At 61.0% G+C, this 20,025-nt stretch overlaps 2 protein-coding genes across 2 annotated transcripts; both read left to right on the top strand.

The window, feature by feature from the left end:
• The first annotated feature begins 211 nt into the window (after window positions 1-211).
• Window positions 212-8,229, top strand: CD37 (CD37 molecule). Its single transcript, XM_039510205.1, has 8 exons — window positions 212-399; window positions 613-685; window positions 903-1,027; window positions 1,535-1,609; window positions 2,698-2,802; window positions 5,595-5,795; window positions 5,963-6,046; window positions 7,870-8,229. The coding sequence occupies exons 1-8, from the start codon at window positions 334-336 to the stop codon at window positions 7,945-7,947; spliced, it is 807 nt and encodes a 268-aa protein (XP_039366139.1). The 5' UTR covers window positions 212-333; the 3' UTR covers window positions 7,948-8,229.
• A 2,167-nt stretch (window positions 8,230-10,396) lies between these two features.
• DKKL1 (dickkopf like acrosomal protein 1) lies at window positions 10,397-15,573 on the top strand. The gene is made up of 5 exons (XM_039510142.1): window positions 10,397-10,489; window positions 12,181-12,331; window positions 13,443-13,580; window positions 13,855-13,947; window positions 15,139-15,573. The coding sequence occupies exons 2-5, from the start codon at window positions 12,215-12,217 to the stop codon at window positions 15,463-15,465; spliced, it is 675 nt and encodes a 224-aa protein (XP_039366076.1). The 5' UTR covers window positions 10,397-10,489; window positions 12,181-12,214; the 3' UTR covers window positions 15,466-15,573.
• The last annotated feature ends 4,452 nt before the right edge of the window (window positions 15,574-20,025 follow it).

Below are 20,025 nucleotides of genomic sequence, written 5' to 3'. Positions count from 1 at the left end.
GTGGTTTCCTGTGTGGGGAGCGACAGAGGATGTGGGGACCGGGATGCGGGGAGGGGAAGTTGCCTTATCAGCCTGAACCAGCGACTGCGACTGAGCCGTTCCCCCCCCGCCCCCCCCCCCCCGAGCTGGCTGGACCCAGAGAACCGGGGGCTGCCTGGGGGGAAGGCCCCGTGTCCCATCCCCCGCATTGTGACATCACCCCCAGAATCCTGGGGTCTCCGTGGGGCTGGGCGGGAAGCAGCTGCCTCTGCCCCGGGGTCCATGTCTGGGGGGGGCTGGGTCCCTCCAACTGAGCATTAACCCCCCTCCTGCCCCTCCCCCGCAGGTCCAGCCATGTCTCCCCGCGGGTGTCTGAGCGTCACCAAATATTTCCTCTTCCTCTTCAACCTCCTCTTCTTCGTGAGTAGGGGGGGCTGGGCCTGTGGATGGGGGGGGGGGGGGCTGGGGGGCTGAGGGGGGGATGGGGGCTTGGTGCTGGGGGGTTGCTCTCACCTGCCTCTCCCTGGATGGGACTGGCACTAAGGGGGGGAGGGGTTGGCTGCAGCTGGGGCCAGTGGGGAGACGTCGCCTGTGCCAGGGTGACCCCGCTCCAGTGTAACCCCCTCCCCACAGGTCCTGGGCGGCCTCATCCTCAGCTTCGGCCTCTGGATCCTAATCGACCAGCAAAGCGTCGCCGCCGTCCGGGGTAACGTCACCTCCCCGTGGTGCCCCTCACTCCCGACCCGCAGCCCCCGCCGGCCCCCCCACGGTGCCCCTCACGCCGGCCCCCCCTTCCCCCGCGGTGCCCCTCACGCCCGACCCGCAGCCCCCCCACCAGCCCCCCCCGCGGTGCCCCTCACTCCCGACCCGCCGGCCCCTCGCCAGCCCAGCCCGGCTCTGACCTCTGCCCGTGCCCCCTCCAGGTTCCTCCCTGTACGCCCTGAAGGTCTGGTCCTACATCCTGTCCGGAGTTGGCATCATCACCATGCTGATGGGTTTCCTCGGATGCCTGGGTTCCCTCAAGGAGATCAAGTGTATGCTGGGATTTGTAAGTACGCGGGAGAGCCCGGACTCCTGGGTTCTCTCCCGGCTCTGGGAGGAGAGTGGGGGCTGGTGGTTAGAGCAGGGGGCTGGGAGCCTGGGGTCACTGGGGGGTTGATGTGGGAAGTTTCTCCCTCTCTCATGAGCTCAGGGCCTGGTGCAATTTCCCATCTCAGCTGGCACCACGTGACCCCCCCCAGCAGCCACATCCTGCCGGGCTCTGCCCCCCGCCCTGGGGATGGTGCCCGGCTCAGGCTGCTGGGGGGAGGGGGCCGGGAAAGTGCAAAAGGAAAAGGAGAAAAGCAGAAGTCCCGCACCTGTTCGGTGGGGGGGGCCCTGGGGGAGTGGGGGATGTTGATCTCCCGCGGGGGGCAGAGCTGGGGGTGATCCCCATCAGTTCTGGGGTGTCAGTGTCTGTTGGTCTGTCTATGGGTGCAAGGTGGGAGGGGGAGCGGGGGGGCCCTGAGGCCGAGAAGATTCACTGACCCCCTTTCTCTTCCCCCCCCCGCCCCAGTATTTCGGTTTCCTCTTTCTCCTCTTCGCCGCCCAGATCACCATTGGGGTCCTGCTGTACACGCAGCGTGTCACGGTGAGTGGGGCATGCTGGAGGCACTGCTAGGGGGAAGCTCACAGCGCCAGGGGAGGGTCAGCCAGGGGGAAGCTCGCGGCGCCGGGGGAGGCTCGGCTGGGGGCACTGCCGGGGGGAAGCTCATGGCGCTGGGGGCACTGCTGGGGGAAGCTCGCGGCACCGGGGGGAGGCTCGCGGCATAGGGGGAGGCTCGGCCAGGGACACTACCTGGGGGAAGCTCACAGTGCTGGGGGCACTGCCGCGGGGAAGCTCGCAGCACCAGGGGGATGCTCGCGGTGCTGGGGGCACTGCCGGGGGGAAGCTTGCGGCGCCGGGGGAGGCTTGACTGGGGGCACTGCCGCGGGGAAGCTCGCGGCGCCGGGGGGAGGCTTGCGGCATAGGGGGAGGCTCAGCCAGGGGGATGCTCGCGGCGCTGGGAGAGGCTTGGCCAGGGACACTGCCGGGGGGAAGCTCGCAGCACCGGGGGGAAGCTCGCCGTGCTGGGGGCACTGTCGGGGGGAAGCTCGCGGCGCCGGGGGAGGCTTGGCTGGGGGCACTGCCGGGGAAGCTCGTGGCGCTGGGGATGCTCGCGGTGCTGGGGGCACTGTCGGGGGGAAGCTCGCAGCACCGGGAAGCCGCGCGCGGCGGGGGCGTGCCGCGGGTGGAAGCCAGAGGATGCTCGCGGCGCCGGGGCACTGTCGGGGAAGCTTGCGGCGCCGGGAGGCTCGGCCAGGGGCACTGCCGGGGGGAAGCTCGCAGTACCAGGGGGATGCTCGCGGTGCTGGGGGCACTGCTGGGGGAAAGCTCGCGGCGCGGGGATGCTCGGCCAGGGGCACTGCCGGGCGCCGGGCACTGCCGGGGGAAGCTCGCGGCGCCGGGAGGCTCGGCCGGGGCACTGCCGGGGAAGCTTGCAGCGCCGGGTGAGGCTTGGCCGGGGCACTGCCGGGGAAGCTCGCAGCACGGGGGGGAAGCTCACAGTGCCGGGGCACTGCCGGGGGGAAGCTCGCGGCACGGGGGGGAAGCTCACAGTGCCGGGGCACTGCCGGGGGGAAGCTCGCGGCGCCGGGGCCGTGGCTGGGGGAAAGTCACCTCTCCTCTCTCCCCCCCAGCTGAGTGGCAAGGTGGGGGTGTTCGTGGAGGACGCCATCCGGACCTATCCGCAGGCAGCACCCCCCAGCGAGAAGTACCAGAGCTGGGACTTCATCCAGGGGCAGGTGAGACCCCCAGGGCCCAGCCCCCCGCCGGGACCCGCCCGAGTTCTGCCCGGCTCCTGGCAGTGAAGCCTGGCTCACGAGCCAGGCCCCGGGATCGCTGGGCTCCCCCAGGAGGGGCCGTGGGACCCCCCGACTGACCGTCCCCCACCCCCCCGGGCGCTCCTCCTGGCGCCGTTAGCCGGGACCTCGATCGGGTCAGGTTCCGCTGGCCGCAGGGAGGAGCTGGGGGCCGGCTCCCTGGCGGAGCCTCGTCCCTCCCGCCCCGGCCTGGGACTGACCCGGCCACGAGACACCGGCCTCCGGCCAGACCACGCCGAGGGGCCGGCCCCTGGCCTCCCAGATGGGGCCTTGGCACCAGAGACCCCGTCTCTCTCCATGGCGGCCCAGCCGGACCCCAGGGGCCTGTACTTCTGTCAAGGTGCCGCTTGTGTCACGTGTGTTTTCGTATGGAGCTCTGCTCCTCCCGCTGCACATCCCCTCCCAAAGGAGCCGTCCTGCAGGACCTTGGTGTGTTACACACACACGCACGCACACACACACGCTGCCACCTTTGTATGTCCCAGGTTCAGCACGTCCCTTCCCCACTCTCACCTCACAATTGTGCTGGCAGTAACCCACGGGCTGAGCAAACCCCACAGGATGTGGGGCGCTGCAGGGATCTGGAGCTTAGGTCGAAGCAGCGTTGCTGCTGGGGTGACCAGGCAGCAAGTGTGAAAAGTCGGGACGGGGGTGGGGGGGAATAGGAGCCTAGATAAGAAAAAAACCCAAAAATCAGGATGGTCCCTATACAATCAGGACGTCTGGTCCCCCGAGTTGCTGCAGAGTAAATGGGGGAAGCAAAAAGCCCCAGTGAGTAAAGTTCAGCGCGAGAGAGAAGCAACCAGCTTCACCACCCAACTGACTGACTGAATTAGGGGGACCGGACGTCCCTATTGTATAGGGACCGGCCCGATGTTCGGGTCTTTGTCTTATCTCGGCTCCTATTCCCCCCCCACCCCCATCCTGATTTTTCACACTTGCTGCCCGGTCGCCCTGTACTCAGTACTAGTGATAACGACACAAGGAGCCGAAACCAGCCGAGCAGTTACCGTGGTAAAGGCTAATACCCGAGGTAGAGAAGGAAACAGAGGGAGGGAGGGAGGGAGGGATCTCCCCACTCCATGAGGCTTGCACTGGTTGAGGGTCCCAGGTGATGGTGGGAGCTCAGGGTCCTGAGTGCCGGAGACGGGCAGAGCCCCCAGCACGGTCAGGCAGGAGAAGGTGGAGGCCCCGTGGAACTGATCCAGGCCTCAGAACACACCTAGGCAGGGGGGTTTGTGGAGAACCACCAGGGGCTGAAGGGAGACACTGGATTGGTTTATGGGTAAACTGAGGACTCCAGGTTTTCTTTAGGCTAGGGGTGGTGTTAACCCTTTCTCCCCCGCAGGGTGGCAATGCACGTATGGGGGAAACTGAGGCACGCCTAGGCCGCAGAAAATCATGACCAACGATTCCTGCTTAAATCTGGCCCCTGCGGCCACCTTGCGCTGTGGGGAGAGACCCCACAGGCTGCCCCTTGCTGCCCAGCTATGTAGACATCAGGCCTCAGGAGTCCCGGGAACCCAGGGTGGATTTGAGTTAAATCAGATTGATGTAAATCACTAGTTAGGAAGACTCCATTTCATCACGGTTTTCTACATAAAAGTCCATTCTTGTTGGCTGTTCGTACGTATTCTTCACAACTCCGAGACAGACGTAGGCTTCGTTTTTAGAAGGTGCACACTAGACGCTTTGAAACAGTGACTAATTTTGAAAACTTTTCAGAGGAGTTTTACAGCTAAATCAGAAAATGAAGGATTGTTCGGTTATTTCATGTACCAAAGGAAATTGAAGCAGATAGTTACGAAGTCATTTGGAGGTGAAACTATCTCCAATTCAACAGGTTAATCATTAATATCGGGAGGATTTTCGTGCCAGGCTGTATTAGAAGGAGAATGTCACCAAACAGACATTTCAATTGTTTTATTTCACTAAAACAACAACGTTAAGTATTTTGGATTTTTTCTTCAACAGCAAACCTAGAATATTTTACCCAACCAAGCGTATGTCCCTCGCTTCTCCCATTTACCTCCAGACTCCTCCTGTCCAGATCTAGTCCGCCCCCAGCAATCTTCTAGCCATTCAACGTTTTGAAACTTTGCACTTTTAGGGAGAGGTCGGGGATTGACTCTGTGGACACAGATCTGCAGAGGGGCAGAGAGTCGAGGTCTGTTATTTCTCACCTCTCTAGATTCTTTATTTAAAACCATTTTTGCCGTTAACAAGCATGTTACCGCTGGAGACATGAATCCACAGTCTGAGAACTGCAAAACTAAGCGTCTCCGATGGTCTCGTCTAGACTGAGCACCGAGTCCCGCTGGGTGGCTAGAAAGAGTCACCTCAATAATCGGTGCAGAAGCCCCTGGAGCCCGAATCCATGACCTGTCGGAGCTCAGTTACAACGCGACGTGACTGTATTGTCTCTCACTAGAGAATCCGAATGTCTAACCCCTAGTCCGTGACGCGGGAGCTTTGCGCTATGATGTATCCTAAGTAAAACGTTCCCCAGACAGGGGGTTTTTCCTCAAAAAGCATTTTATCAAAAAATCCAATTTAAATTAAAAAAAAATGGATTTTTTAAATTAAAAAATAATTGATTTTTATCCTCCCTGCTGGAAACCCCTGTGCACCCCCCCCCTTTCTCCCCGGTGCCTCTGCTGGCTGGCACGAGGCACCGGGCTCATCCATGCCCTCCCACTGTCCCCCCCCGGCAGCTCCAGTGCTGCGGCTGGAACTCGTACCTGGACTGGCACCAGAACCCCGTCGTGGACAATTCCTCCCGCAGAGTGTACCCCTGCTCCTGCCACAACAGCTCCAGCCCTGGTGAGCGCGGCACCAACATCACCGAGGCCCCGGCCGAGCAGGGGGCCACCGGGTTCTGCGACGCTTCTGGGGAGTGGCCGGTCTACAGGCAGGTGAGTCCTGCCTGGGGCACTGCTGCAGGGAAGCTCGCAGCGCCGGAGTTCCCAGCCGGGGGCACTGCTGGGGGGAAGCTCACAGGTGGGGGCGGTGGTGGGAGAGGATTTTGTAGCCGGTGCCAGTGTTCTGACCCCACCCCCTCTCCCTGCTATCATCCAATCAGGGCTGTGCGAACAGCGTCCAGGGCTGGCTGGCCAATAACATCATCAGCATCGTGGGCGTCTGCCTGGGCATCGCCCTGATGGAGGTAATGGGGGGGCGAGGGCGGGGCTGGGGAGCAGGGGCCACCCCCAGGGATGGGGGGTCAGCACCAGGGGGTGCTGGGGTGAGGATGTGGGTTCTCCCCCCCCCTTGTGACTCAGTTTCCCCCACACACACCCAGTTCCTGCAGCTGCTGTTCCTGGCGCTGGCTGGCACCCTGGAGTGCAGGAGACTCACCAGTGGCTCCCAGGAAATCCTGACCTTCCCCAGCAGGTGGTGCCAGTGTGCACGTGTGGCTGCAGTGCGTGGCTCGTGCATGTTTGCACACGCGTGTGTCGTTCTGTGTGCGTCTTGGGGCCTGTGTTCCTGTCCACCCCGTGGCCTCACGTGTGTCGGTGCGCGCCTGTTCCCACACATGTTCCTGCAGCTGGGGGTTGTGAATGTGTGTCGGTGCGTGTGTGTGAGGGGCTTGTGCACGTGTTTCCATGTGTTGGTGTGTTTGTGCACATGCTTTCACATGTCAGTGCGTGTGAGTGGCTTGTGCACATTTCTGCATGAGTCGGTGCATATGAGGGGCTTGTGCACGTGTTTCCACATGTCGTTGCGTGGACCGTGCATGTCCCTCCCTGTGTATCGCTGCACACCTGTTACCGCACCCACACGTGGTTCACAGGTGCTAACACGTGTCCAAGCGTGTCCCAGGCCGTCCCCTCCCCGTGCTGCCCCCCCGCCCTCCTGCCATGTCTCTGCCCCATACTGACCCTGTTAACCCTTTCCCTCCTGCCGCACCAGCCCCATGTATCAGGAGTACTGGCAAGGTAACTTACCCCGGGGGTGGGGGCAGGGAGGAGAGAACCCGGGGGGGTAGCTCAGATCCCCCCCTCAGCCCCGTCTCCTCCCCCCAGATCCACGCCATGTCCATGGTGTGCTCCCTGCTCCGAGAGGAATCGTTCGGCGCCCCCCAGGGGCCAGAGCAGGAGACGCAGCGGCTCCTGGGCAGCCCCCAGCCCAGGGGCCTGGCCCATCGCTGGGGGGGTCGTCAGCGCATCGCCTGAGAGCCCCGTGGGGGGCCCCCTAGACAGGAGACCCCCCGGCATCTCCTAATAATAAAGTATCTGTGGAAAGAATGAGGGAGTTAGGAGCAGTGGTTATTCCGGGGGGGGGGCTCTCCCCTGGGGCAGGGCTGGCCCCAAAGCCCCAGGGTGGCACTAGGGGGCGCTGTGCTGCAGAGAGCGGGGTGGGGTGGGCGGGGACAGACGGATTTCAGGTAATCAACACACCTGTGGGATTGAGGGGATTGACTCCTGAATGACTCGGGCACTGACTCCGCCCCCGATCATCTACCCCCATCACCCCCAACCTGCTATCAGACCCGCACTCGCATCACAGCATTGCTTTCAGGGGTGTGTGGCTACATTGTTGGGGGGGGGGCCTGACCCCACTCAGACAAAGCCACTGGGATGGAGGGGTGGGCTGTGCTTGGGATGGTTTGGTGGTAGAAGTGGGATCTCTCATCTCCTCCCACAGGTCTATGGGGGTGGTTGGTGGGGGAAATGGGATCCCTCCATTAACTGTCCTGCCCCCCCGGCTCTGAGGGGGATAGTTGGTGGGACTCTCCCTCCCCCTCACACCAGCTTGTCAGAGGGTGGTTGGTGTTAACGGTGGGATCCCTCCAGTAACTCTCTTCCCCCACCCCAGCTTGTCAGGGGGTGTTTGATGGGAGTGGTGGGATGGTTGGTGTCAGCAGTGGGATCCCTCCAGTAACTCTCTTCCCCCACCCCAGCTTGTCAGGGTGCTTGATGGGAGTGGTGGGATGGTTGGTGTTAGCGGTGGGATCGCTCCAGTAACACTCTCTCTCTCTCCCCCCAGCTCTGTCTCATGATGTTATCGATGTTTCTGTTTAGAAACATGGGCCAGAACTACGACAAGCTGACCCGATACTCCTAGGAAGCCCCTCCCGCCCCAGGGGGTGGAGGGGGAGCAGATGGGCAGGAGTCACCGCCCCCCAACGGGGACCATCCAGCATGGGCTGAAGCAGCTTTCTGTCTGTCTGTCTGTCCCTGAGTGTTCGTGGCAGGGGGCAGGGCCCCTGGTCCATTCCCTCCCACCCCGTCCCTGGCCTGAGCTGTGCTCACCCCTTGGGGCAGTGGCATAGGGACGGGGCAGCTATTTTGTTCTGTCTCTGGGTATCTATTAGTGGGGTAGGGAGGGGAAGTGCAGGCTGGGGTGGGGGTGGGGGAGAGGTCCTGGTACCTTGGTTGGGGGGTCAGGGAGGGGTAGGAGGTTGGGATGTGTGAATGTCTGTGCGCCATTGAATGTGTTCTCCGTGGGGAGGGGGGGCCCGGTTCCCCCCTCCCCAGGAATTCACAACTTTTGTAAAATCCACTTTGTAAATAAAATAAAAATTTGGGGTCCCAGCCCTGAAAAATGGGTCAGTTTTGTTATTTGCAAAGGATGCTGGGAGAAAATTAACCAGGAGGGCGTGTCCTCTCCCCTCCCACCCCCCAATGCAGGGGCCCCTATTGTAAATGCTGCCCCCAGTGGGGCTATGTGGTATTGCAGGCCCCCCACAGCTAAATGCTCATTGCCCCCTGCGTGGGCAGGCGGCCGGGCGTGAGGGAGAACCTGGCGCCTGCCCCTCTCCTGTGGAGGTTCTGGCTGCGCTTTTCCCCGCGCCTGTTCCTTTTCGCACACCCCGGCCGTGGCCTTCCCGCCAAACTCCAGCTACGCTACCGGGAGGAGGCTGGACGAGGGGGGCTCCGGACTGTGGGGCCTATTTCCGTTCCTCCCTCGTCTCGCGCAGCCGGGCAGATTTCCACTGGGCGGCGGCCGCTGGCTCCCTCGGCACCGTTGGGGAGCAGTGGGCGCTGTCGGGTTCTCCGCTCGGTGTCCCCGTCCGGTACCCGCGTTCTGACCTAGGACCGTCACCTCACGCCCTGGTTTGCTCAGGTGTTGTCCCTGGAACTCATTTGGTCCCTCCCGCTAGGCTGGGGGAGGGGCCTTTAGAAGTGGGCGGTTTTGCACCCGCCCACCTCCTGGGTTTTCCAATAAGACAGGTTGGGGGGCAGTGGGTCCCCAGATAACCAGCCCCCGCGCTCCACCCCAGAGGGGCTGCGTCCAGCGGCGGGTGAGGGGTCCCTATATAACCAGCCCCCCTGCCGCATCCCAGCGCCGGGTGAGGGGTCCCTATATAACCAGCCCCCGCGCTCCACCCCAGAGGGGCCGCATCCCCGTGCCGGGTGAGGGGTCCCTATATAACCAGCCCCCGCGCTCCACCCCAGAGGGGCCGCATCCCAGCGCCGGGTGAGGGGTCCCTATATAACCAGCCCCCCTGCCCCACCCCAGAGGGGCCGCATCCCAGCGCCGGGTGAGGGGTCCCTATATAACCAGCCCCCCTGCCCCACCCCAGAGGGGCCGCATCCCAGCGCCGGGTGAGGGGTCCCTATATAACCAGCCCCCGCCCTCCACCCCAGAGGGGCCGCATCCCAGCGCCGGGTGAGGGGTCCCCGTATAAGCAGACATGCCGGCCTGACCAGCACTGGCTCCTGCCGGTGTGTCTGCGACGTCGCTCTCGGCGGATTTCGCCTGGCCAGGGCTAGATTCTCATCAGTTGTTGGTGGCAAATGTCAGTTTTGAGGCACGATTTCCAGCCCGGGCCACGCGGCTGGCGAAGGCGGGAGAGGTCGGTGTCGGGCCGTTCCTGTTGCACGCGCGATGCTGGTGACGCCGGCCGCGGGCGTTTACCGATTTCCCCAAACGCCCCTGCAGCGCTGGGCCTTGACATCAATACAGATAAACAGCTGCCTCATGCTTAGGGCCCTACCAAGGTCAATTTCACAGCCAGAGGGTTTTAACATTGGTCAGTTTCACAATTTCAGCTGTTGACCTGTGACATGTCAGGGGGTTGTAACCCTTGGGCTGTCCCTGTTGCACGCGCGATGCCGGTGACACTGAGGGCGGCCGTGCAGGGAAAGACGATTCCTGTCCCTCTCCAGCCCCGCCCGGCCTAGCAGCTGCACTCCTGGCAACACGGGGAGATCGGATTTCCCCGTGAAGGGCTTATTTCACGGTCCGTGACACGTTTTTCACAGGTGTGAAATTGATAGGGCCCAATTATTCATCGTCACTCTAGCTCGTTATCTGTCAGTTATAAAATAGAAACCATATTCCCCCAAGCCCCGTGAGGCAGGGCAGGGCCGTCCCCACCGCGCTACAGATGGGGAAACTGAGGCACCGAGGAAGTCTGCAACGGAGCTGGGTGTTTTACGCACGGCTTCACCCTGCTGCTGAGCCACCGCCCTGCCCAGCCGCTGGCACAGAGGGGGAGGCCGTGGGTGTCTCCCGGCGAGTGCCCAGGCAGCGTGGGACACCCTGTGACAGGGCCCCTCCATGGTCCCCCGCTGGCCGGTGGCCAGTTCTGGAATCAGAACCCCGTTCGAATCAGCGCCCCGGGTGAAACGGGCCAGTACAGGGCCCGGCGAGGTGGCTGGTCGGTGCTGGGGGAGGGACACTGGGGCGGTGGGGGGAAGGTCTGGATGGGGGAAGGCGGCTGGGCTGGGGGGTTCTGGGAGGGCTGAAGGAGTGGGGTATTTTGGGGAGGGAAGGGAGATCAGGAGCTTGCTGGGGTCACAGTGTTATGGGGCAGGATTTCATGGGGGCGCAGAGATTGGGGCACTGTTGGTCAGAAGGGGAATAAGCTGGGGTAATTATGGGGGTAGGGCTGGTCATAGATGGGGGCAACTACGTGGGGAGAAAAGGAGAGAGGAACCCCCAAGGGGCAGTTGCAGGGAGAGAAAGGTGGATGGGGGTGGAGGGAGGGAGTGGGAAGGGCGGCTGGGGATGGAGGCAGGTGCAGGTGCCTGGGGATGTAGAAATAGAGGAAGAGAGGGGTGTGGGGAGGGATGGAAGGATGGGTTGTGAGGAGGGGGCTGGGGAGGAGGGAGGGATGGGTTGTGGGGAGGGGACAGAGGAAGGGGTGTGGGGAGGGATAGATGGAGGGATGGGTTGTGGGGAGGGGGCCGAGGGGAGGGAAGGAGGGATGGGGTGTGGGGACAGAGGGACGGAGGAGGGATGGGTTGTGGGGAGGGAGCAGAGGAAGGGGTGTGGGGAGGGAGGGATAGACGGAGGGATAGAGGAAGAGGTGTGGGGGAGGGGACAGAGGACGGAGGGAGGGATGGGTTGTGAGGGGAGGGGCTGGGGAGGGATGGATTGTGTGGGGAGGGGACAGAGGAAGGGATGTGGGGAAGGGAGGGGGATGGATTGTGAGGAGGGGCCGGGAGAGGGGACAGAGGGACGGAGGGAGGGATGGGTTGTGGGGAGAGGGGTCAGAAGAAGGGATGTAGGGGAGGGAGGGATAGATGGAGGGACAGAGGAAGGGGTGTGGGGAGGGGACAGAGGGACGGAGGGAGGGATGGGTTGTGGGGAGGGGGACAGAGGAAGGGATGTGGGGAGGGAGAGATGGAGGGATAGAGGAAGGGGTGTAGGGGAGGAGGGGATGGATTGTGAGGAGGGGGCCGGGAGGAGGGGACAGAGGGACAGAGGAGGGATGGGTTGTAGGGGAGGGGCAGAGGAAGGGGTGTAGGGGAGGGAGTGATAGACGGAGGGACAGAGGAAGGGGTGTGGGGAAGGGGACAGAGGGATGGAGGAGGGATGGGTTGTGTGGGGAGGGGCTGGGGAGGGAAGGGTTGTGGGGAGGACAGAGGAAGGGATGTGGGGAGGGAGGGGATGGGTTGTGGGGAGGGGGACAGAGGGATGGAGGGAGGGATGGGTTGTGAAGGGACGGATGGAGGAGGGGCTGGGGGACAGAGGAGGGGACAGAGGGACGGAGGGAGGGATGGGTTGTGGGGAGAGGGGCAGAGGAAGGGATGTGGGGAGGGAGGGATAGATGGAGGGACAGAGGAAGGGGTGTGGGGAGGGGACAGAGGGACGGAGGGAGGGATGGATTGTGAGGGAGGGGCTGGGGAGGTATGGGTTGTGGGGAGGGGACAGAGGGCTGGGGAGGGATGGGTTGTGGGGGAGGGGACAGAGGGACGGAGGAGGGATGGATTGTGAGGAGGGGACAGAGGGACAGAGGGAGGGATGGGTTGTGAAGGGACGGATGGAGGAGGGGGCTGGGGGGACAGAGGGGAGGGGGCCGGGGTGGAGCGGCGCCCCCCACCCACCTGCTCTGTCCCCCCACAGACCTGCTCAGACGCCGCTGGCCGGGCCGGGCGCGATGTGGGCGCGGTGGCTGCTGCTCTGCGCGCTGCTGGCCGGGACTGGGGGCTCCCTCCTGCCACCCGCTGCCCGTCGCCTGCTGGGCCGCTTCCAGCACCTGCTGGGGGGCAGCCGGGTGAGACTGAGCGACCCCCACCCCCCAGGAACCACCCACCCTTCCCCTGGGGCCCCCAGCCATCCCCATCCCCCAGCGACCCTCAGCCACCCCATCCCCTGGCACCCCAGGGACCCCCCAACAACCCATCCCCACCCACAGGGACCCCCACCTGCCCCTCTATCCCTCCCCGGGCACCCACACCCCCAGACAGCCCCAGGCACCCCCCACCCCTCCCTGCAGCCCCAGGGACTCCCACCCTGCCCCATCCCCTGGAGCCACCAGGGACCCCCCACCTCTCCCCGACAGCCTCAGCCGTCCCCTCTACCGCTCCCCAGCCCCCCAGCCCTCCAGCCCCAGCCTCATCTATCCTCATCCCCCACCTATATTTGCGTGGATCTCCATGCACACGCCATGTCCGTATCTCCGTCCCACCCACAGCTCTCGCCCCCCCCATTTCTGCTGGGTCGGGGAGCAGGAGTTGGGCCGTGTCTGTCTGTCTGTCTGTGTTCGTGCACTCAGACTTCGATATCTCTGAGGGGTTTTGTGTGAGTCTCTGGGTGCGTGTTTCCTAATTCCTGCTGTGCCTGGCTCTGGGAGGGGAGCGGGGTCTAGTGGTTAGAGCCGGGGGCTGGGAGCCAGGACTCCTGGGTTCTCTCCTGGCTCTGGGAGGGGAGTGGTACCTAGTGGTTAGAGCTGGGGGGCTGGGACCTGGGACTCCTGGGTTCTCTCCCTGGCTCTGGGAGGGGAGTGGGACCTAGTGGTTAGAGCTGGGGGGCTGGGAGCTGGGACTCCTGGGTTCTCTCCCTGGCTCTGGGAGGGGAGTGGGACCTAGTGGTTAGAGCCAGGGGCTGGGAGCCAGGACTCCTGGGTTCTCTCCCCGGCTCTGGGAGGGGAGCGGGGTCTAGTGGTTAGAGCCATGGCTGGGAGCCAGGACTCCTGGGTTCTCTCCCGGCTCTGGGAGGGGAGTGGGGTCTAGTGGTTAGAGCCGGGGGCTGGGAGCCAGGACTCCTGGGTTCTCTCCTGGCTCTGGGAGGGGAGTGGGGTCTAGTGGTTAGAGCCGGGGGCTGGGAACTGGGGCGAGGGGGATGGACTGGAACTGCCAAGACTCAGTCGATGTGGGTTGTTGCAGGCGGTGTTGGGGAGGGAGGAGGGGCGCTTTGAGGCCCCCATTGATTTCCACAAGCTCCCCCCCAACTACCACACGGAGGAGAAGGAGCAGCGCAGGGTGGGGAACGCCACGGTGTACAGCCACCGCGAGATCAACAAGGTGAGCAGGGGGGCGGCAGTGCCCCCCACCTGCCAGGGCTCCCCCAGGGACACCCGGATCAAGAGGGGACCTGAAATCTCCATGTGGATCTTCACCTAGGAACAACCCCCCGTTGGTCCCAGCTCCCTGGCTAGTGGGGGGGGGGGAGTAATGTCCTCCCCAGGGCCCATCGGGGGCATGGCCGGAGCACCCTGCACTGTGGCTGTTCCCTGCTCAGACCCGAGTACCTTCCCCAGGCCCGTCCTTGGGCTGAGCCGCTCCCGGTCCCGTGCAGGTGACGGACAACGAGACGGGCGCGATGCTGTTCTCCGACAGGACGGTGACCTCCATCGAGCAGGGGGAGCGGGGCCTGGCGGAGAGATGGCGGGTGAGTGCAGAGGGGCTGGGACAGGCAGACACACGAGGGCACGGCTGGAGCCCAGAGCCAGCTGGGGATGGATGTGGGGGGCTAGGGGTGGGGACCCCGCATATTCGCTCTAGGCCAGAGCCGCTGCCGGGGCTGACACGTGCCAAGTGACCTCCGCTGGGGGTCGGCAGCGGGACTTCGCCTCTAGGGATTCCTGGGAAGACGCTCGCAAGCCAGAGTGCAAGGGACTCCTGGGTTCTGCTCTGGCTCTGGGAAGGGAGTGGGGTCTAGTGGTTAGAGCCGGGGGGCTGAGAGCCAGGACTCCTGGGTTCTCTTCCCAGCTCTGGGAGGGGAGTGGTGTCTAGTGGTTAGAGCAGGAGGGGCTGGCAGCCAGGACTCCCGGGTTCTCTCCAGCTCTGTCAGTTACTATACACAACCCCCCCACCCCAACGTGGACCCTCCTCCTTCCCTGGCTGGCTCCTTTTAACATCCTGTCTCCTGATTCCCTGGTGCCTGCAGACGTGCGATGCTCTGTTGCGAGGCTGCGTGCAGGGCCCCTGCCGCCTGTATCTCCCAGCAAGCACGGAGGTCGGGGCAAGAAGAGTCAGTGGCAGAAACCTATCAACCCTCTTCCCCCACCCAACCTCTTGGTCTCCCCTGTCCCCGCCTGCCAGACCAGGTTCCAGGCCAGGGGACAGTGTTACAGACCAAAGGAGTCTGACGCTGGGCCCCATGGCTACGCTCCTGAATATTAACCTCGCCGCAGGAGCTCGAGGGCCCCAGCTCACCATCGCTGTCATCACTCATCCATTAGTAACAGGCGGAGTCAGGATCACCAACTGCCTTGTATGGGAGGGGAAACTGAGGCACGGAGCGAGGCCAGGCCTGCCCATGCCAAAGGGCACCTAGAGAGGCAGGGATACAATTGGAAACAGAACCCAGGAGTCCTGGCATCCAGCCCCTGCTCTAGACTCCACTCTCCTCCCAGAGCTGGGGATACGACCCAGGAATCCTCGTTCCCAGACCCTCCTCCCCCCCATTCTAACCCACTAGACCCCATCCCCTCCCAGAGCCGGGGAAGGAACCCAGGAGTCCTGGCTCCCAGCCCCTGCTGCTCTAACCTCCCATCCTTCTCCTCCTAGGGGCATCTCCTCCCCAGTCCGGGGCCAGGTACAGTGTCCCACGTTCCCCATTTACCTGTGTCTCTTCCAGGGAAGCCAGGCAGAGGCTAGCGAGGAAGGAGCAGGCGGTGGGGCAGAAGCAGAGCCTGTCCTAGGGAGACACGTCCTGCCGATCCCCCGCCCTGGGCTGGCCTTCCTCATCATCCACTTACGGCGCAGAGCCAGGCCTGGGAAGGCCTCTGACACCAGCCGGCCAGACGGCGCATCCCTTAGCGACAGGAGGCACAGGCTGCTAGCGATCCGGGATGGGCTGATGGAAGCCCCCCGCCCTCTGAAGAAAGCTCCCCCCATTACTCGGGCCCGGCACAAAGCTGTAGCACGGAGGCCCCATTTTTTCTTCTTCTTCAGGAAGCTGTAGCAAAAAGACAGAGAGAGACTTGGGTAGGCGATGGAGAGGATGCTGGCGGATCTGTGTAGAAAGTCCTGCTCCTTCGTTTTTCTTGCAATAAAAGTTCTCTCTCTGGCAGGGGGTAAATTGGAGAAATTAAATGATAAACGCAGCTGCTTTTATGTAGGCATCACCCCACTAGATCTGTCCAGGACCCCAGTGCCCCAAACTGCTTACACTGGCCAGTCCGCTCAGCAGTTGGCCTCCAGAATGAGGCAGTGGCAATGAGTTCCGCAGGCTCATGGTGGATTTTCTCTGCTCAGTTTTCAGTTCGCCCCGTTCGGCTTCGCTGAAGGTCCCTGCGGTTCAGCATCATAAGGCAGGGGACTGCACCTCTAAGCCTTACGGCATCCCACCTGGTCTCAGGCCCCCAGCTGTCCCCGTTCTTGGGGCAGGCACCTGTGATACTCTCCCGTCACAGCGGGGTTCAGACTGATTCTCAGTAGATCTGACATGAGCTTGGCACCAGCGATGCCAGTGAGCGCCAGCTTCCTAAAGCAAAGTATTACTTATGCAGGACAAAAGCATTCCAGAGAAAAGAGAGCTAACCAGTCGACAGCTTCTATGCAAGCCTGGCTTAGCCAGGGACACCCGTCTTCCACACAGGGACCCTGGCAGGTTTGAAGGGTGCTTCGGGGTCTCATGCGGGATCAACGTTACTGATCTATCTTCTCCATCCCATTTGTTGCTGGCTGTAGCCTCTAGCGGCTTCCCGCATGTTCGTCTCCCAGTTGTTTTCAGAGAGATTTCCCAGTCCCCTTGTAGTTATCACCCGTCTTCGAACCCCCTTATAAGGGTGTGTCAACATGACAGCCTCTGCCAGTGGGGGTATGAAGAAGGGTGATCCCTGACTGGTGTAGCTGTGCCAGCAGAAGCCCCTAGTGTAGACACAGTTAGGCTGGCAAAATTGCACTGGTTTCACTCGGTAGGGGTGGAATAAGCTACACCGGTAAAAGGCTGGCTTTGCCGGTGTAGCTGCAGCCGGCGTAGCATACCAGTAAAATGCTCCTAGTGTAGACCTGGCCTGTTTGTACTAGATCCTTTTTAGGAGGAGATGAGCAGAAGGAAACTCAGTGGGATGTATCCCCAGCTGGTGTCAATCGGCCATCGCGCCGTTGGAGTCAATGGGGCCAGATCCCTGCACCCACACTGAGTTTTGGAGCTGCTGCGGGAAGGGGTGTTGGGAATGGGGGGAATTGCAGGTTATTTAAACACAAGGCAGGTTTCCTCCGGTGCTCAGACACCTGTGGCAGACAGAATTCTTCACCCAAATGGCAGCAGGATTGGGTAGCTTGGCATGTGGCATGTCAGTGATGGAGACGAGGGAGCTGCTACGGGGAACAGGTCTCCACTGGATCAGCTGAACTTGTGTGAATGCTCTGCAGTCGGTACCAGCTTCTCAGATAACCCCGGTCGCTTGAGGTCTGCTCAACTCTGCAGAATATTCACCGTGGTACCGGATGCAAAATAATTTTTATGAGGTGTATGCCCCCCCACGGAGTTTGGGGCCCCCTGCTGGGCCAGGTGCTGCACAGACACCCCCTCCCAAGCGAGATCAGGCCCCCATTGTGCCAGTTGCTACCCAGACACACCAGTTCACGTGATGGGAACACCATCCCAGTCTTAGGTAAAACTGCAAGTGCAGTGTCATGAAGTGACACGCCCAAGGCCACCCAGGGAGTTTGTAGCAGATCTGGGAACTGAGTCCAGCTCTGCGGAGTGCCAGGCCAGTATTGTGGCTGCTACTCCTTTCCTCCTCTCCAGATGTTCTGACACCTCCTTCGTGATCAAAGGCGAATCATTAGGGCCGCAGATTCCTAGATGCTAAGATCAGGAGCCATTATATCATCGAGTGGCCTCCTGCAGAGCACAGGCCAGAGAATGTCACCCTTACCCCTGCTCTGAGCTCACAACTTGTGTTCGGCTGACACATCACCTCCAGAAAGGCAGCCAGTGTGAATCGGAGGACAGCCAACGATGGAAACTCCACCACTTCCCCGGGGGGAGTTTGTTCCAAGGCTGAATCACCCGCACTGGTACACGTGTGGGCCTTACTGGACAAATTGGAATTTGTCTAGTTTTAACTGCTAGTCACCGGTTCTTGTTCTGCCTGTCTCTGCTAGACCAAAGAGCCCTTCCACACCCAGGATTTCCTTCCCATCGACCATAGTCAAATCACCTCTTGATCTTCTTTTTGATGAGCTGAACATATCAAGCTCCTTAAATCTCTCACTGTAACTCAATTTTCCAGCCCTCGTGTCATTTTTGTGGCTCTTCTCTGCACCCTCTCTGGTTTTTCAGCATTGTTTTTAAAATGCGGACACCAGGACTGGCTCCGGGATTCCAGTGTTGTCTCACCACCATCGAATACAGAGGTAAAATCACCTCCCGGCTTCTAACCACTACTCCCTGGTTTGTTCATCCAGGGACGCATGAGCCCTTTTTGATGAGATGTTTGGTGTTCTAACAGAAGTGAGAAATGGGGAGCAATCCTTGTGGGGCAGGGGACCATGCTGACAGGATCTCCCCAGCCGCCCTGCCTCCCTTCGTCAAGCACGGTCCGTGGGATGATGTAGATACCAGGGTGTCTGGATTAGGGAGAGCGTGGAGTCCTTCTTGCAGCTGCTGCTGAAATGCTCCATTCTCCCCAGGGCTCCCTGAGTGACCATGGTTGCCGGACGGCCCAGTTCTGCTCCTCTTCCCTCCTTGCCAGCCAGTGCCGGGAGTTAAAACTAAGGACACAGTGAGTGTGGGTGATGAATTGGGGCATCTTCTGTGCCAGAACGGGACTGGCTGTCTCAAGGGGATGATGAATAGGACACCTGGTCTTTCCCCTATAGGGGGCACCTGCTCCGATCCGGCCCCAGGGTGGGGGAGTGGCTGGCTCAGGGGGGTGGGGAATAATGGGCTTCATCTCTCCTCACGTGCTTTCTGCCCTAGGTGTGTCAGTGGGACAGGGAATGCTGCCTGGGTTACCTGTGCATGGGGGGGAAGTGCGCAGAAGGGATGAGCCGTGGCGAGGGCTGGACAAGGTGTGACCCATAGCAAGATGAATGTTCTCCGGGCCTCTGCTGCGCTAGCCGTGCCCGTGAGGTGGCTTCTCTGCATAACCCCTCCTTGTGGACCAAGCCAGCCAGCTCCCACAACCTCAGGAGGAAGCTGGGGGGACCAAGAGAGCTAGATCAGTGCTGCCAAAGCAGTGGGAGAAAGCCAGATCCATTGGGGTGGGTATGACCCACCCACATATGGTCACACCTTGTATCTGGGGCCTTTGACCCCCTGTGTTTCTGCCACTCCTGCCCTTTCTCGATCCTGGTCTCTCTCAGTCTTTCAGCACAGGTCCATACTCTCCTTGTCGCTCTTGGAGGAGATGACACCTTCTGGGATTCCTGATGAACCTGAGGAAACCTCTTTCCTCACACTCTCTTGTATTAGGGCCATTGGCATAGAAAAGTGTCTTAATCCGCCCTCATCTCTCCCTGGTCACAGTCTGGGGCCTTGTCTATACAGAGCAACGCTAGACTTGAAGAGTCCCAGAACACTGTGATCATCCAGCCTGACCTCCTGCATAACACAGGCCAGAGACCTGCCCTGAATTAACTCCACATTGAACCAGAACAGATCTTGACTGAAAAATTGCCAGTGATGGAAAATCCCCCACAGCTCTTGGTAAACGGCTCCAATGGTAATTCCCTTCGCTGTTAAAAGTGGGCGTCTTCTTTCCAGTTTGAACATATCTAGCTTTAACTTTCAGCCTTTGTCTACTGGGCTAAAGATCCCTGTTGTCAAAATTTCAGTTCCCTGTGTAGATGCCTGTAGACTCTGCAATTAACTGGAATAGCTCTCGTGCTTTATATTCACACCCTACCTCCCTAAGAATTGTTCAGCATTGGAACAGGTGACCAAGGGAGGTTGTGAAATCCCCATCACTGGAGGTTTTGGACAAACACCTCTCAGGGATGGTCTAGGTTAACTCGGTCCAGCCGTACATTTCTACGATTCATCTGACATAACTTTCAAGCCCCGGGTTGTGACTCTGCTTTGGTTAAGGGTGACGTGATCACAGTCTATACATACCTACATGGGGAACCAGTATCTGATAGTGGATTCTTCGACTGAGCAGAGAAATGTCTAACACGATCCAATGGCTGGGAGTTGAGGCTGGAAATACGCAAGGCGTAAATTTTTGGCACAATTTCCCAAGGGTGGTGGTGGATTCTCCATCACTGGGAATTGTTAAATGGAGATTGGCTGTTTCTCTCAAAGATCTGCCCTGAGAATTATTTCAGGGCAGTTCTCTGGCCTATGATGTGCAGGTGGTCAGACTAGATGCTGGCTTTGGAATCTCTGACACATGCAAGAAATACGGATTGTTTTTGCACTTTCCAGACAAATAGCCTGACAGTGACTGATCTCCGGCTGCTTTGCAGCAAATCAACCTCAACTATTTGATTGACATTAAACACACAGCAGATTCATATTACTGCCTGGGCAATGGCTTCTCAGTGCATGCAGTAATTGTGGTTTTTA

The sequence above is a fragment of the Mauremys reevesii genome, linkage group 22 (genome assembly GCF_016161935.1).
Source record: "Mauremys reevesii isolate NIE-2019 linkage group 22, ASM1616193v1, whole genome shotgun sequence".
Taxonomy (NCBI): Eukaryota; Metazoa; Chordata; order Testudines; family Geoemydidae; genus Mauremys; species Mauremys reevesii.
The sequence above is the reverse complement of the archived record's forward strand: the minus strand, read 5'-3'. Positions and strand labels throughout refer to the sequence as shown.